The sequence below is a fragment of the Chrysoperla carnea genome, chromosome 4, assembly GCF_905475395.1.
Source record: "Chrysoperla carnea chromosome 4, inChrCarn1.1, whole genome shotgun sequence".
NCBI classification, from domain to species: Eukaryota; Metazoa; Arthropoda; class Insecta; order Neuroptera; family Chrysopidae; genus Chrysoperla; species Chrysoperla carnea.
The window spans coordinates 17265890-17284149 of record NC_058340.1 but is presented as its reverse complement, the minus strand read 5'-3'; the positions used below and the strand labels follow the sequence as shown (position 1 = coordinate 17284149).

Below are 18260 nucleotides of genomic sequence, written 5' to 3'. Positions count from 1 at the left end.
CTTTTAAAATATAAAAGGCTTTTCTTTAATAAAATAACAATTAATTTAATTTTTGTTATTTATTAATTTACTTTAGAATTTGGACAACCACATCTCTTTTAAACCTTTTTTTTAAGACCATTAAGTCGCATATTTTAACCCAAACGTGTGATTACTTCAACCCTTTCTTTAAATTTGTTGCAGTTTAGCATGTGGGTTGAGTCGGTTACTTCGTTCTTATCCAACAGTGTGATCAAGTTATCGACTTGTCTAATTCAACAGTGTGATTCAACGACAGTGTGATCAATTATAACGCCCCATTAATTATAATTACTCACACTGCCGTTGCCTGGATTCAAAATCGCATAATCCGAGTCAGTAGCCGAACTTATAAAAGAATATTTACATCACACGACCACTTGGTGGGTGAATTAAATTATAATGTAAGCACATACTCCAACAGATAAAGGACTTTAGCTTTAAAAAACCCCATTTTTAGTCAAATTGTTAGAGATATTAAATTTCAATTTGGAAATGAAAGGCTTAAAATATACATCAACACTAAAATTATCAATTATTAACTACATGCATCATCATTATACCATGGAAATGTAATATATATCAAGGTATACTATGTTTAGTCCCAAGTTTGTAACGCTTAAAAATATTGATGCTACGAACAAAATTTTGGTATTGGTGTTCATTAAATCACCTTTAGTCCATTTCTGGCTCTCTGTCTGTCAGTCTGCCGTCTGTCTGTCCGTCTGTCATCACGATAACTTAAAAGCAAAAAGAAATATCAAGTTGAAATTTTATAACGTGCTCACATTGTAAAAAGTGGGGTTAATTTCGTAAATGAGCAACATTGGTCAATTGGATCTTGAGTCTGTGGGACCAATCTAAACCGTAAAGGACAAAAGTTTAAATTTAAAAGATGACCCTTATAAAAAAATTAACAACTTTTGTTTTAAACATTTTTTCCTAAACTTCACTATTTACCCGCGAGGGCGTAAATTAGGCGCAAATTGTATAGTATGTATTATATGGGAATATCAGTTATGTATGTTTGACATGTGTATGTGTGTAATGTGACAGTGTAATCAACACTGTCTATACTCAGTCAATTGTTTATTTTTACCTGTTTAATTTGAAAATTAAGTATTCATGTTACTCTTTTTCTTTCGGTGCTTGCCAATCAGATAAATATCAAACGAATGGTAATTATTTATTTTTTCCTAAAAATTCTACTGAAGGTTTCTTGTGGTGTCTGGATAAAACATGTACATATATTTCAAAAATAGTGATATTTTTCCTATCCCCATAAATCTAACAATTTCGGAAATAAATATCATAAAATGAGTGCTTTTTAATAACAAAAAAAGGCAAATCCCAGCACAAAAACTAAAAAAAAATTTTTATTATAAACATACAACACAAAAATAAATTACTCCGAATGATTTATTAACTGAAATGTTTCGGGTCATTTATATTACCTGTTGTATATAATTAAACGTTGTTTTAAAGTTTTTAAAATAACTAATAATTCATTTACACTTTTAGTAACTAAATTTGTGAATAGATGGGAGTACTATCATTTATATTTTATGTTTTTATTTTAAACAAAATTAAGTACTGAATGTATACAACAGCACTACGGGATTAGCATATAATTGCGTGATTGTAACAAATTATAGTTAAATATACATACATGTACACTATAAAATATATTAAGCACAATAAAATAATGGATAAACATCTGTTTACTACTATTACTGTTTAATATAACTACCTACTTACGAATTTTATGAGAATTGCGTCCCACATTACACGAAAATTGAATTTTTACTTGTTTTAGTAAATAAATCGAATGAAACTGGTGGGAGCGCAAATAAAAGCATATGTATATAGCTAATTTATATATAACCTTATTTAATTGCGTTTCCACCATTTGTTTACCGCATCTATAAATATGTTGTTTTTTTTTTCAATTGCGAAGTAAACTTGATATCTTAAGTAATAATATGTAATTTTCCAAGATACGTTTTTCTTATAGGATACTTAATGAGAGCCTCAACTTTTGTATCCTCGAAAAGGGCATAACATAAAATTAGAGAAAGCTGTACATTTTTTATCCAGGGCAATGCTCTATTTATCCCCTCCAAATTGGCCGGATGATATTAAAAGGAATTTTGGTTCTTCAGTTATCAGTATTCTTTAGATATCGGAGACACTGGGCTTGGATAAAGAGCTCTTTAACTTATATTAACTTTAATTCCTGTGACAAATAATTAATTAAATTTTTTTATAATTTTTTTTATTTATTTGTTGCATTTATACATTTTCAGAAAAAAATTTGATCAAAGAAAGAGCCTAATAAATTGGGTTCACAATTAAGCCCTTAAAAAATATCTCTTAAGTAGTCATCCAGGATCTAAGGAACAAATTTTCCTAATTTCGTTAATAAGCCCCAAATTTGCAGCTAACAACAAACCATTAATTTTAGTCATTATTTGCTAATATAAAAAAGTGTAAACAAACAATTGACTGAGTTAATTGTTGAAATACCATGTAAGCCAGTGTTGATTACGCGCTCTTTTTTTTTTCGTTATGTAAATAAAGAAAGATAGTGACTCTTAAATAGCCACAATCGCATACATACAACATGATCTATTATGTTCTAAACCTCGTGAGTAAACAATGATGTCTATGAAAAAAACTTTCATACATAAGTTGTTTAATTTTTATAAGGAAAATTTTTTACATTTAATCGTTTGTGCGTTCCCTAACAGTTTATAAGTTTATGCTCTTAAGACCTAAACTTAAATTAAACAAGTAAATATTTCATTTATATCAAAACTAGTCATGTGATTTTTTCGGGAAAAATAAAAAATGTGGGTACACATATGTGCACCTAGGGTTTTAAGGACCAAAATTCTTGTTAGTGTGAATACTAAAAAACATTTTATTATTCGATTACGTTAAAAAATTGGTTTTTGTTGCTGTGTGCACCAATATTTAAAAAAAAAATGTAAGTATTTACCTTTAACACTCGACTGTTTGCTCCTTTACAATTGATTTTGTGGGCCAAAATTCTATGGAAAATTAGTGAAAACTGACTTACTAGAGTTTTTAACATAAAAATTATAAATAAAACATAAAATCTCCATACGTCTTATTAATAGTATTATTACGTTGTGGACGGAACTTACATAATATGTAGTTACACTTACATAGATGGCGATGTAGCTCTGTTATAGCTTATAACTGCTGTTAGTCATCATCATACTATGAGGTACCATCATCTAATTTATAAAATTACTATAAACATTCAACACCATTAAGTGTGCGTGAAATTGGTCATTAATTTTCACAGCATACAAATAATAATATAATATACGTTTATGATGCATATATTATTTAAAGCAATTAATGTTTGTAATTTAATTGTATTAGTGATTTTGTGAATATTATCAGTTAGTTAGGCTCATATAACAAAGTCATTAATTATTGGCTGAAACCATCATTGTAGACACGGTATTCTTATATCAAAAGGTTCGGAAACATTTCTTGGAATATCAATAGAATGTCAGTTGTGGATATTACACAAACATTGTTCAAACTATTTGAGCAAGCTTTGGGTTGATTCCCTCAACAATTATTCCAATAGGGGATCGGACTAAATTTTGTTACACTTCAGATTAAGAAGTTTTACTTCACGAATAGAAAAGTGAAGATTGTTTTTAAAGAACATTACAAGTATGAAAGATATGAAGTTTAATAATAATAATTATAATAATAATTGGACATAGGCCTCTTCAAGAGAATTCCAGAACCTCCTGCCTTTCGCTAGACGATACCAATGAACGTTTTTCAACGTTTAAAATTGCTTATTAAACAAAGAGGAAGATACTCTCTAGGAAGTGGACATCCTTTGAATGGACAATCTTTGGTTGCTTATAACTTCTTTTTTAATCAATTTTAACGGCACTTTCAAATTTTGTCATGGTATCAAGTCCAGTTTTACATTTTATGGGTAAAATGACCAATTCGACATCAGGATTGTTCCCTATTGTGATTTTTAACAAGCTACAATTAACATCAAAACAAAAATAGTAAAATAGTCTACGTGGGCCTTCCAAAATAAATTATCTTAACACCAAAAAAGGTCCTCATTTTCTACAATTATCCCACTCATACATCCACCACAGCAACATGAATCAAACAAAATAAAATCATAAAATATTGATAAACTTAAAGTACTGGCTCAAGAAATTTCAAATGCGTACAATGCCTGGCTTACCTTTATACTGGCTTGTACCGACTCTTGGCACGTTAACTCAATAATCACACTATAGATTTAAATACAGAGGACTATCTATGTGAATTTTGTCAAAAAGAGAGGAAAACAAAAACTGCATGGTAAGTTAATAATAATTGAATGCTTTTAATATCCGACGTAAAAGGGAGAGGCTTTATAAGTTTGCCGCTATGTTAGCGCTATAGATAGTGGTTTTAGCGACCTTTCAAGAAAATCTGGGGAGGGAGGGTCGACGGTTAATTAAATTTTATAAATTTCACTTATCCAAGATTTTTTTGAACTATTTTTCATGCTATCTGTTATTTTCCCTTGATACAATATCTACGATATATAAATGTAAATTTGAATAAACTTTTTTTTGCTAAAAATTTTACGATTTATACAAATTTCGCCTCATCAATCCGATCACAACAGTATCTTCTGAAACTAAGCTCTGCATGGCATCAAGTGTTATAAGCTAATGAAATAGTTAAACAATGATGATATATAACTTAAGTGAAATCCATTTATTATCTAAGTCGTGTACTTAACGAAACAATATAATTGGTATATCTACACATATAACGTCGTATATAATATATAAATATATAAGTAGTTATCCAATATAATAATATAATAGAACCAAGGTATAGCATGATGTTTATAGGTTTATATATACGAATATAGTAATTATTTGAACAAAGTTCTGATTGGAAACTATTCTATGAAACCACGAAATTAATTATTTTACAACGGAACGTTGTGTGTTAGTTAAATAATTAGTCGAATAACAACAATTATTATTACCAATATAAATATGTGTAGAAAATGATTGATTATACTTGAGATATTGCATATAACAAAGCATTGCCGCAAATGATGTAGATATTGTATTAAGATAGGTTAGGTTAGGTTAGAGTGGCCGTCCTGGGGTGGAACACACTAAGACCATAGGGTCCATTGTGATATCGAAAAAGGGATAGCCCATTCCCGGCCACTACTCCATGAACCATTTGTAGCTGTTTAAGAACAGCATTAGTACTTTGACGTCAACGGGCTTTAGGTCGGAAAGATCGTCAAAGAGAAGCTGGATCATATAATTCCATCTTCTCATGGCAAGAGCTGGGCAGTGACAGAGAAGATGAGACATTATCCCCTCCTCCTCACCACTGTGACAGCTCCTGTAGTAGTCGTGATACACTTCCAGGCCTAGGCGTTCTACATGCCTGCCGCCCTACCCACACATACAAAAATTAAAATAAAACACATATTTAAATTTTAATAAACGTTAGTTTTCCTAAAATATAGCCATAAAGATCCTTTGTTTAAAAAGTTTTGTATAAAAAGCATTTTCAATTGCCAAATTTTTCGCAAGAAAACATTTTATATAAAAATTCTCAAAACAAAAGGTGTATTAAACCTCGTTGTATGTAAACTAATAGCTATGAAAGACGTCTAAACAAAAAAAAAGCTAGTTTAACGTTTCGTTTTGTAACGACCTCCTTTCAAATTTCAAAGTCAATGAAAAAGGGAATGATAACAATTTATTTGAAACTATTAGGAACCTTTTAAACAGTATCTTTAAGCTCTTTATTCGTGATTACCAAATTTCAATTTTGGATAATATTTTGAAGAAAATAATAATAAATTCAATCTTAAGTTTTAAAATAGAATTCTCGTGTAAAAATTAATTATTACCAAATTTCGAACTTAAATAATTAAAAATAACGGGTAACTAACGGTTTTAATAGTTTTAAAATAAAATTTTCAGAAAAGATATTTGAGAGGATATAGCTTATAATAATATAGCTAGCTGAAAATCAGTCAGTTTTACTTTTTTAAACCCGCGAACTAAAATAACGGATGTTATAAGTTTGACGGCTATATGTGTGTGTCTGTCTGTGTCATCTTGATGATTTTATTTTTTTTTTTGGTCTCGTTTAAAAGGTAATTTAACGAAGAGTGTTCTTAGGTATGTTTCAAGTGCGACTGCAATCTTAGGGATCCGTAGCCAAAAAAAGCAAAAAAATTGGCGCCGACCTTCAAAATCCTTTAAACAAAGAAATAATTTAATGGAGTGTTATTATATATTATAATTAGTCGGCGGTTTTTAAATTTTGTAAATTTCACTTGTTAAAATTTGAAATCAGTACTTAAATTTATTTTATATGTCCTTTCTGATTGTAGTAGAGCAAACCTTTCTCGATGCTTCTAAGAATTTATTACAATTTTCACATATAATTCGAAGGTAAAATAAATCATCTAAAATACCTTATACGAACTTAGAGACCACCACTCACAAACAATATGAAAACCAAAATGTTAAGTTACAGTGTTGTTTTCAATTATGAATACATTTTATATATTCATCTCAGTGCATGAGAGTTAGTGTGGTATTATTAATATTAATGTGTGTATGTGTATGTTATACAACAAACAACATAGGTAAAACATTCAAACGATTTCCTAACCATAATTAAAGTGTTTGCATACAACAATTATATGTTTCATGTTCCTAACAAACATTCAATAATTTCTTAAAATAAAACATGTAGGGCAATGTATAGTACCCACTCAAAGTTATATTATATTACATATATTAGCATGATACCCGCCCGCTTCACCGGACTTGAAAGTAAACATCACCTCTTAATTGCCTCCATCTCTCTTGATCTCACTTATCCTCTTTCCATAACACTCGCAGGGAGTGTTTTACTCAGCTAAAATACATGCACAGTATATCAGAAAAGATGGCCATGGATTGTTTGACATTTACTATTATAAATTTTTAGAGAAATCTTTAACTAATAGTTCAGTAAGATTCTGCAGTAAAATGTCAGATAAAATTTAATTTTTATTTTTTAATAAATCTTATAACTTATAGCTCATATGCTATTCTGATGTATGAGCTATATTGTTGTACAGTTTCATTCAAATCCGTTTGGTAATTTTTGCGACAAAAGAAACAAACATCCTTACTTACACATTTATTGCTCAATTGACCTTTGTTGCTCATTTACGAACTCGACCTCACTTTTTACGTCTACAGTACGCTGCAAAAATTTCAGCTTGATATTTTTTTTCTTTTTTGAGTTTTTTTGTTGACAGGCGGACGGGTGGGCAACCGAAAATGCACTAATTAGGTGATTTTATAAACACCTTTACCAAAATTTTGTTGGTAGCATCAATATTTTTAAGCATTACAAACTTGGGACTAAACTTAGTATACCTTGTATATTACATATATACATGATATAAAAAGCTTTAAAAAAACATATATAAATTTTGATCCCTGGTACTACAGTCTCCCTTGGCTTATATTAGAAAACAATTTTAGTTACTGTTATAATAATACTACTAAAGCATCAAGTTAAAACTGTGGTTGGATATAAAATCTATATAATAAACTTTCATACAGGTTGATAAATTTTGCGGCAAATAAACTTATAGGTTTCAAATTCTTTCGCAGAATCATTCCGAGTTTTTTTTTAACCTCAAATTTCGAAGGCGAAAAAAGTTAGACGATGCATACACCTTATTTATCCGCAGACTAAAGATTGAATGACGATCGCAGATATTGTCATAATATCATAAGAGGCGTTTAATGCAAAATCAGTCCATTTTAACACACTTTTATAGTTGGGTATGTATCTATGTATCTATGTAACGAAACCTTTAAACATAATTTAACCCACTTCAAACTGTTGGATTGGATTGAAACTTGGCACACCTATCAAGGACCAATAACAATAGAATAATTTAATAAGTTGTTCGATTATCCTCGTCGGGATTTTAAGGATTAACTCTTAACTAAAAAATATTTGATGGTGGAAGCGCAAATAACATTCCATAATAGTAATAAAAATAATAGTTTTAAATAAGTTTTTTTTTCTGAACTTATAGAAATTAGTTTCTGCTTTTTAGTTCAGCTATTTACAAAAGCAGGTTTTTTTAGTTTTTTAAACTATCATTTACTTCTCTTTTTCTCTAGTCTTGGGCCGAATGGCCATTTTAAAATAAGATTGTCGGAAATAATTTTTGAATGAGGTATATAAAAAAAAAAACTTGAAGAATTTGGGTGAAGAAAATTTTGACAGTTGAAATAGTAGTTTTATAAACAACACTGTAATATTTACAAAAATGAAGAATATGCATACAGTTTTTATGCAAATTGCTCGCATAAAAACAAACGATAATAAAACAACTTGAATAGTAAAAATAAACGTAAAAATTATTTAGAAATAAAGCGAAAAAAACTAAATTAAAAAAGTTGAACTGTATTTTTAAAAATAAATATAAAAACAAAAAATAACAACAAAATGATTTATGATTTACTCGTCCGTTGATTCAAATTTAGGTACCTTTGTGTTTTGTGTTCATGTACGAAGCTTTATAGTCTCGCCTCTATCGTGGAAATAAAAATAAAATATATATAATATTGTTGCTTGTCCAATGTGAAATGTGGAATATCCTGTTATATCTCTATAAAGGTGCTAAAATCTCTCAAAGATTTATAAAAAAAAAGAAAGAAAAATGTCAAAATATACATCACAATTTTACTGATAATTATCTCAAAATGGTCAATGAGACATTTTTAAGTATCATAAAAATGTTATTTTGCGATTTAATTTCACGCATAAACGTTTTCAGAAAAGCAGAATATTTCGTTCTCCTAAAACAATTTTCAACTCAGGAAACATTTAAATCAATTTCTAATCAAGGAATGTTCCAAGAAAGATTAGCATTTGTTCGTCATTGTTTGATATTAGAAAAATTACTATGACGTCTTTCAATCATAATCGGAAAAAAGGCAGTGGTTAACAAATCGAACTAAAAATTATAAAAAATAAAGTTAGTTTTAACCTTAAATTTTACAAGGCTTAAAAGTGTGCAGTGCTCTTTTTGCATTCTTATTTGGATATCTCGAACCCCGCGCTTTTAAACATTAAATTTTGCATTTTTGATAACTATTTCATACTTTTAATTCCGTTTTGAAAACATGGTATATTAAAAGGTTTTTTTTTTCATTCTTATTTCTTACTTTTCAGTATATCATTGTCATCTAGTTCTTATCTATTTGCTCTTATTGGAAAGTAGTTTAAAATTACTTTCCAAATCGCGAAAACACAAAAGTTGAAAGTGAAAATGTGGTAAAAAAAGATATCGTTGATTTTTCAACAATGTTTCTCGACGTCGTAAAATATATATAATATGGTTACACAGTAATAAAAAACCTATCACGTGTAGAGAGCCAGAGATTTTTTTACTTAACAACAAAGCATACTGACCGCTTGCTACGTTTTTGTTGACAGTCATACATACAAACCTACCTACAACCTATCGAGCATTTCAAAGTCATTGAACAAACATCGAAACGATTCTATGACTTTACGGCTCACCACAATCAAATACTATTTGATCCACCAACAATACACATGCATATTATAGGTACTTGAGCTTTTATATTCATATGATTCCAAAGCTTTTGTTTGCAATTGTTTAGTTTGGTTTGGTTGTGTTGAATGGGTCGGTCTCGGTGTTACTCTGTATTCAAGTATTACGCATTTAATGAATCCCTTTTAAATATTTGGTCATTCAGTTTTTAAAAGGCTCATTATTTTCTCGAAGTACACGTTTTCTTTTTACCACGCTTATGATATTCGACCACAAGTTTCGACTAAGAGCAGAAACATCTCGATCCCAAAATTTTACATAGGCTGCAATGCATGTATCAATTTTTTGTATTATTAATTTGTATTTCAAACACAATGCAGTTATCTTTTGTATAAACGAGCTAATCGTAATTATTCTTCCGAGAGACATGTTATCCATCGCCAATTTGATGAGTGATTTTCGACAAGTAACATATCTCTCAAGAGAATAAATAATGTTGGCTAATTAATATTGATTATGGTTGCGTTGTAGTCTATCTTGTAAGATCTTATTCTGACATATAAACATTGAAATATGCAAGTGAAATGTACAAAACTTAAAAATCCTCGACAAATTTACAGAACCCTAAACTCACACTTGAAAGATATATAAAAACACTCGCCGTTAAATTACATTTCAAACGTAACCAAAAAAATCAAAATCGGTTCATCCGTTTAGGTGCTACAATGCGACAGACAGATGCACATAAATAGCGCTCAAACTTATAACACCCCTTTTTTTTGTTCGGGGGTTAAAAATGCTAAAATAAAAACCAAAAATACTTTTTAAATTTTAATTTCGCAATGATAGAGTTTAAACAATAACCAATTCAATAAAAACGTAATCGCAATGTTGTTACAATCTCAATAATTAGCTTTTATAATTTGACATATTGTTGCTTTTTCTTTCAAAATTACATCGATATAATCCTTGGGCGATTTGATTGGTGATGATGAACGACTAGTTCAAAATATTCACACGGCCATCCTACTACAAGTAGGGTCAATATGTACACCTTTTTGTTTCCCTGCGAAAGCACAGTTCGTCACGAATTCAAGATGACGCTTCCAAGTTCCAAATCACTCATAATTTTTCTTTACCTTTTTACCTTCATGGTATTCTTTTAATTGGAACGTGAATCTGAATTACTATTCGTATGTAGAAAATCGATGTTCTCTAAAACATTGAAAACCCCACACGATTTTATTTTAGGCAGCCACTTCTCTGAGCGCCCAGCAACAACTTCAACTGGTATTTTTAATAACTCGCAATTAATGACAATTCGGTCTCCCACTTCTATTTAGCTGGTCTATACTTGAAAATTCAGAACACACAAGAATAGAATTATAAAATGTATCCATGAATCAGTTGTACATTAAGTAGTTATTCACAATACATCACTTGGGGTATTTGAAACTTTATCTCCTCGAAATATAACGTTGTGTTTACAACTGGAATATGGCATAACAACTTACTTGGTTCCAGTTTGCCTATGTCTGCTTGGAACTTTAAAACTAAGCAAAATATTTTGATGCAGCTTTTTCTAATAGATAGAGTGATTCTAGAACGAAACGATATTTGAAACGAAATTCTAAACAATATGAGAATAATGAGAATAAGTGATGGCATATGAAGTGAAGGTTATAACGCAATAATCTTTATTTTAAATTGAAGTGGCCCAGTAAAGGGAGTAGCATTCAAACAGTCAGATAGAGAATCAGAATTTTTAATTTTTTCGCAAAATAATTTTATTTTTTTATATATTCGTAAATTAAACAACATAGACAACAAGTTTTCAGCTTACCTGAATTCTGACCAAACACTTTCATTTCAATACCAACGCTGTCCTGTAAATATCAGTATTTGGTGAGAAATTACGAGTTGATTTTTGATACAATTGACTCTAGGTATTACATCATACCATATAAACTAGGCATAGCTGGATTCAAATATAAAAAATAAATTATAGTGTCCTAACGTATATCCTCAATACAACAATAGTGTTTACATTACTACGTAGAAGGTAGCAGTCAGTAATCGTTATACGATATTCAACATCACACAGTATTTACAATAATCGTACGTGATTGAATTGACATGCGAAGCGTATATATAAAAATAAATTCCTAAACTTTATCGCATATAAAACTATCCATTTCTAATATTGAAATATAAAATAAATAAATAAATAAAATGGTCAAGATTTTATACCCACCCATGTGTATTTATTACTTACACAACGATGTTCATTCATATGGGACACACAAAAAATTATTTCAAATTTTGTTTAGTGTCAAAGAAATAGTGTAGTATTTTAAACTTAAATACGCTACGTTAAAAAACTTGAGAGTTTGAGCATGCTTTAATTTTATTTAAGTGCAACAAGTCTTTAACGGGTAAACAAAGAAATAAACAAATAGAAAATGGAAAGTGAAATTATATAAAAGCCAATGCAAACTAAATAATCACCAATATTTGAAATTTAACATGTTTTCTGACTTTTTAAAACACATAAAATATGAAAATAAATGTTAATGTAAGAATTAACAAGATTTTTGTTCACTTATAAAGAGAGAGTACTTTCTGCCCGCCGTGTTTTCCATGTAATAGAAGGCTTGTTTCCCATTTTGTTCTCTGAATAAATTTGCAAGTGACAAGTCAATTTTCAGCACAGAAAAATTAACTGTTTATTATTTCACAAAAAATCCTGCACAAAAGGATTATTTATTTTAGATTCATAAATGAAATGGTGCGTACAAATCGTGGATATAATACATTTTCTTCGAAACTGAGAATTCTTTTTGGGCGTTTGACAAATGAAAGCAGTCCTAAATAAGATACCCAATAGAAAAATTTCAAATTTCCACATATGACCTTTTGCAACTACACGACGATGAGATCAATAGATGTAGAGAATAGATGGTGAAAACGCAGATAAATTATGTAATTAAAAATTATTACAATGTACGGTAAATATTATATTGCGCTCCCACCATATTTATAAAGCTTGTTTGCCTAAAACTTTGCTATTTTTAAGCAGAGTATTTTTTTATAAGGAAAAATGCTAAGAAATTCTGAGCGGTCATTAAAAGGCACAAGGTGTAAAAGTTCTTTTAAATTGAATGAAATGATGAGAAATCAGTGCAATCCTTTTATGTACGACAAAGTCTGGCAACAGATCTTCATTCACAATCTTTTTCTAAATATGTTTAAATTTCTGCTACAAATTTAAAGTTCGGATTATGTTTAAAACTGTGATCTGAATAGAATTATTTCTGCCTATCAATGATAGATATAATGTGTCACCATTTTTCTCCCTTTTTTATATACCTTATAGACCTCAGTTTATGGTGAACTTTCGTATAAAAAATAATTAAAGAGAATAAATCTGACTTGGACAAAAATGTATTCCCATTATTGGTAAATTGAGAAGTTTTGAAGATATAAATCGAAGTAAGGTTAAAAGAGTCGCCCTATTAGCTCAGTTGGTTCGGTTCCCGCCGTCGCAACAAAATTAATTCAATTAATAGTTGCGATGCGATGGTGTAGTGCATGGCAATTATCAACGAAAAGGGCAACACAATGGGCTCTATAGTCTAAGTGCGTCCTTCGTGGACAGCCAATATAACCTAACCTAACCTAGATTAAAAGAGACTTAAGCTTAAGTTTTCAGAATTCTTAGGCTTACTTAAGTTTTGTATTTGAAACGTAAATAATACAAAGATGGCTTGTTTTTTTAAAACTATAAAATACACTTAAAATTGAACTTTTGTGTAATTGGAAAAAGTTGACTGCTATTAACTACAATGTACTGAAAACAAGTGTAAATTTTATATTTTATTTTAAATTTTACCGAATGAAGTGTATCATTATTTATAATCTAATTACTTTATAGAAAAAGAAAACACAAATTTAATTAGAAAATTTAATATTCAATCACACAAAAAAAAGATAATGTAAAAATGTTAAATTGTTGTTTACCAACCATAAAGTTTTTTAGATACAACAAAACGAATTTGTATACACATTTAGTAGATAAAATCAAAAAACTTGAACATAGTTAAATAATAATAAACTAATATTCACCACTAAACTTTTAAACGGGAAAGTTGTCTAGGTGAAGTCATATTTTTGACTTCACAATTATCGTTTAAAAAGGAAAAAATAGCTTGGCGGATTGGAGATGAATACAAAAAGTATCCGACATCGAACGACATATTTTTATAGTTGATTATCTTGAAATGACCTTGTGATTATGGTGTTGGCTTCTCATGCACAAAAATGTCAGGTCGGAAACTACTCACGGTAATCGATCGTTTTTAAATGATTAATACTTTATATATTAAAATTTTTTTAAGATCAAAAATACATAATCTATAACGAAAAGAACATAGTTCCCCCCCCCCCCCGGGAACTCACTTCTACTCTCACTATTTCTATTAGCATTTTTTTAGGATTATCATGAAATAACTTGCCGTCATACTCCTAATATTTCGAAGAAATTCATGAGAGGGCTTACGATTTGATCATGACTCTAGTCTTTTTTGCCCCAACATTACCAAATTTGCGAATACACTATAGACTCTTGTTTTCTTTCAATACACACATGAATTGAATCTTTAAAAAAACTTTTCTTAAAAAACTTGTATTGGTCTGCCACTAATTGTAAAACATAACCTCAAACTTTTTTAAGACCAGAATAAAGTGCTTTAACTTAAGGGTACATAAATTTTCAGTGGGCCTCCCTTAACATTGAACTGACCTAGACAACTTCTCGCTACACATTAAAGATGAGTACCTACCACAACCCACACAATGAACGGCCTTTATCCATCCGTAGCAAGTTCGCAAAAGCACGTAGCAACAATATTAACACAAACTAACACAAAAGTTTACGTATAATAATAAAATACATGAAAAAATTAAAAATATATATTAAATTTGTTTATTGTTTATGTTACAAAAAAAAAAGAAAAAAAAGTTTAGAAAACTTTTAATTATAATAAAAAAAAATTCAGGCATATTACACAGCTTTAAACAAAAGCGACGTCAGAGAACAAAAATAGTACACACTACTACAATATATATGGAAATCATACTTCTCAACTGTTTATATTTTGCATGTGTACCTGTTCTTATTAATATGAAAAATTCTCAATTTACCGTGCAAAAAAGAGAAACTTTATATTTTTTAATTAAATTGTGGATGTACACATGATTTCAAAAAAAGTTCAAACAATAAGAAAACGTGTTATATGAAAATTTATTACATCCTTAACAATAAAATCAAAGAATTTATTGAAGAAATTTTTTGTAGAAAATAGAACCGACTTAGAGAAATTTAAAAAAAAAAAACAAAAGGAAAAATTATTTTCTATTTATAAATTTTCTTGCAAGAAGAACGTTTTGTACTTGACACCAATGAGTCTTTTTACAGCTAAAGATATGGTTGGCATCGAGTAAAAAAGCTAATTTCTCACACAAGAAAGTTATAAATATGAATATGTATTTTTTTTAATTTGTTAAATATGGATTACTTTTATTTCTATACACAGTGCTTTTTTAACTTGGCATCTACTTAAAACTGGAAAAATAAGTTTTATCGGTAAAAATTCTTCAAGCAAAAATGTTGGGAGTGTAGGCTCACATCTTACGCAGCCATTAAACTTGACCTAGGTTTTCAAGCGCAATGAAAAGTTTACTCTACTCTGTAACTGATAATCGATAGATAAACACTTTAAATAAGCAAGTTGTTTTTGATTAAAAAAGTAACATTTTTTGTTCGAAATATTTTTCCGGAAGCCGTACAGTTTAGACAAAAACAGGTTGACAAGTTTTACCCAAAACGGTTTTTTCTTAAAATTGTTATTTCATATAAATGTTTCTGCGATGTTTGCGTTTTTATAAAGAACAACTTTGTAATTTAAAGCGTTCATCAAATGTTTGTCAGTTATGAATCAGAGTGAGGTATTAATTGAACCTGAAAACTTAGATTAAATTCGATGACGGTATTAGATGTGTGCATTTGAAACAATCATTTTTCGTTTGAAGCATTTTCCCCGATTAAATTTATCAATCGAATTTCAAGCATATGGCAACTTAAAAATGCCACCCTGTATGAATTTGATTAACTCTTATTTACTGAACATCCTGGTGTACATTTTCTACCTATCCAGGTATTCATATGAGGTATACTTTCAATGATTAAACATGGCTTTACAGGATTAACTTTAAAATAAATATTTTGCCGCCATAATGAACACGAATAATGCCGCTCAAACAAGTGGTTTATGTTGACAAATTTTGATACCCCTGGAAAAGCAGAGCATCAACAAACGCAAATTAAAAAATTTGGAGTTTTATCAAAATAAAAATATTTTTGTATTTTTTGATCAGTTTTAAGCAAACAAGTACTCTTGTGATTATTTTCTCTAGACGCTCAGTTTTCGAAATAAAAACTTTGAAAAAACTAAAAATGCAATAATATTCGATTTTCAACAAAATGTGTCATTTCTTTAATCTCTGAGGGAATTCGCTTGGTTAATGCAGCTCTTGCACTACGAATTGTTTTATTTGACCGTTCTAAACTTTTTTATATTTTTGAAAGTTTTTGTTAATATTTAGTAAATTTAAAAAACAATACTACTTTGATTCCTTAGAAAAAAAAACATTGAAAATATTTTAAATCAAATATAAGCTCATTGTCACATAGTCTAGAAACTTTGAATATTTATTCATGTTGTTCTGAACAACAGATTGTTTAGCGACGATGTGCGTTTCTATTGAAAACGCAATATCATGTACCAATTTCTACGACACCATCTGGTGACTGAGTGATTATATACTATCCAGGGACTGTGGGCTTAATTCATATATGTTAAAAGTACTGTTACTTGTTTAATGATTTACAAAATTCTCAGTGAGTGATGACTCCTCATCGTGATCGTAATCGTTATGTATTATATATGTGAAATTTTGTGAGGATGAATGAATGAATCAAACTTATTATAACTACTTATAACCCATAGGTATGTATTTTAAGCATACAAGACATGTCACATTTGAGAGTTACAATAATTTGGATATTTTTTTCTTTAAATTCTGAACTATTTTCTTAAAATCCCGATTATATTCTGGCTATGCTTGCCTCTATACATAATTCTAACCAATCCCAACCAATTGCTATCCATATATGTTTCCCTATAAATGTTTGTTTGTTTTTTTGTTTGTTACGATTTCATGCAAAAACTACCGAATGGATTTGAATGAAACTTTATAACAATATAGCTCATACATCAGAATAACACATGAGCTATAATTTATAACGATATATTAATTAAATTTAATCTGACATTTTGCTGCTCCATCTATGATAATCATTTTGAACCATAAATTAAAGATTTCTGCAAAAATATATAATAGCTAATGTCAAACAATTCATGACCATCTTTTCTGATATACTTTTTTTGATATACTGTGCATATATTTTAGCAGTGTAAAACAATCTCTACGAGTATAATGATAGGGGGATAAGTGAGATCAAGAGAAGATGGTGCCATTAAGTGGTGGTTTCACTGGACTTATTTATCTATCACGCTAGTAAAACACATACATAATACTTGAATTTTCCGTACTTTCCATTTTTTCGAACAACGTAAAAGGGCTTAATATTATGCTACAATTTTATATGATAAAAAAATAAACTCTAATAATATTTATGTGTAAATGATGTTATTAATAATTCTGTTTTCTCTTCATTCTTTCAGGTGAAAATCCGGCTGCAATGCAACATGGTGGACGTGGTTTGTCATGGTTACGATGTCCATCCGCCTGGTTACTTATTATTAGTGTAATATTTAGTGTAATAATGACAATATCTTCATAGTCAACAAATATTTTTTATTAATCATCATTTCATTAACACGTCTGTCATATTTCTTTCTCATCCGTCATGTCTATATAAAGCTACATACATGTTCATCAATACGTACAATTTTAAAAAACTAGTAATGAGTTCTATTTTGATAAATAAAATCGAATGTTTAAAACTAAGTTCCAGAAAAAAAATGAAATATTATAAACGAAATGAAAGTTATTTATCATTCGAAAAAATCTTCCCAATTAAGAGCCATAACTGATTATCTCTGTGGCACATGAATACAAATTTTAGCTGAAATAAACGGAGCGGACGATCATACTAATACGTTTGGATTAACACTGACAAAAAATAATACATTTCGCTATTTCGGGCACCGATTTTAAATATAAAATAGTTTTAAAATTGTTAATTGTTAAAAAAAAGTCTAAGAACCAATAAAAAAAAACATTTTTTTAAAAGTGTTCATAGTTTGATGATATCTTGTACCTCGGATCACATTCAATGTTACCTTGGAGCTCAAAATCGAGAAACATTAACACAAATAAGTTCCTGAAAAATTAAAAAAATTTACAGTAAAAGTTTCAATAGTAAAAAAGGGTGCAGTTCCACTTGGAATAAAGACTATTGTTTGGTTGATTTAATCTAATGTAACAAAAAACTGGCTGCATGATT

General features: G+C 29.3%; 1 protein-coding gene across 2 annotated transcripts in view; it reads left to right on the top strand.

Moving 5' to 3' along the window:
- Positions 1-17954, top strand: part of LOC123297434 — a 700259-nt gene extending 682305 nt beyond the window's left edge. For both annotated transcript variants that reach the window (XM_044879092.1, XM_044879093.1), the window contains exon 6: positions 17476-17954. In XM_044879092.1, coding sequence (XP_044735027.1) covers positions 17476-17594 — 119 coding nt within the window. In that variant the 3' untranslated portion in view covers positions 17595-17954. The remainder of the gene's footprint in view (positions 1-17475) is intronic.
- Positions 17955-18260: the final 306 nt, after the last annotated feature.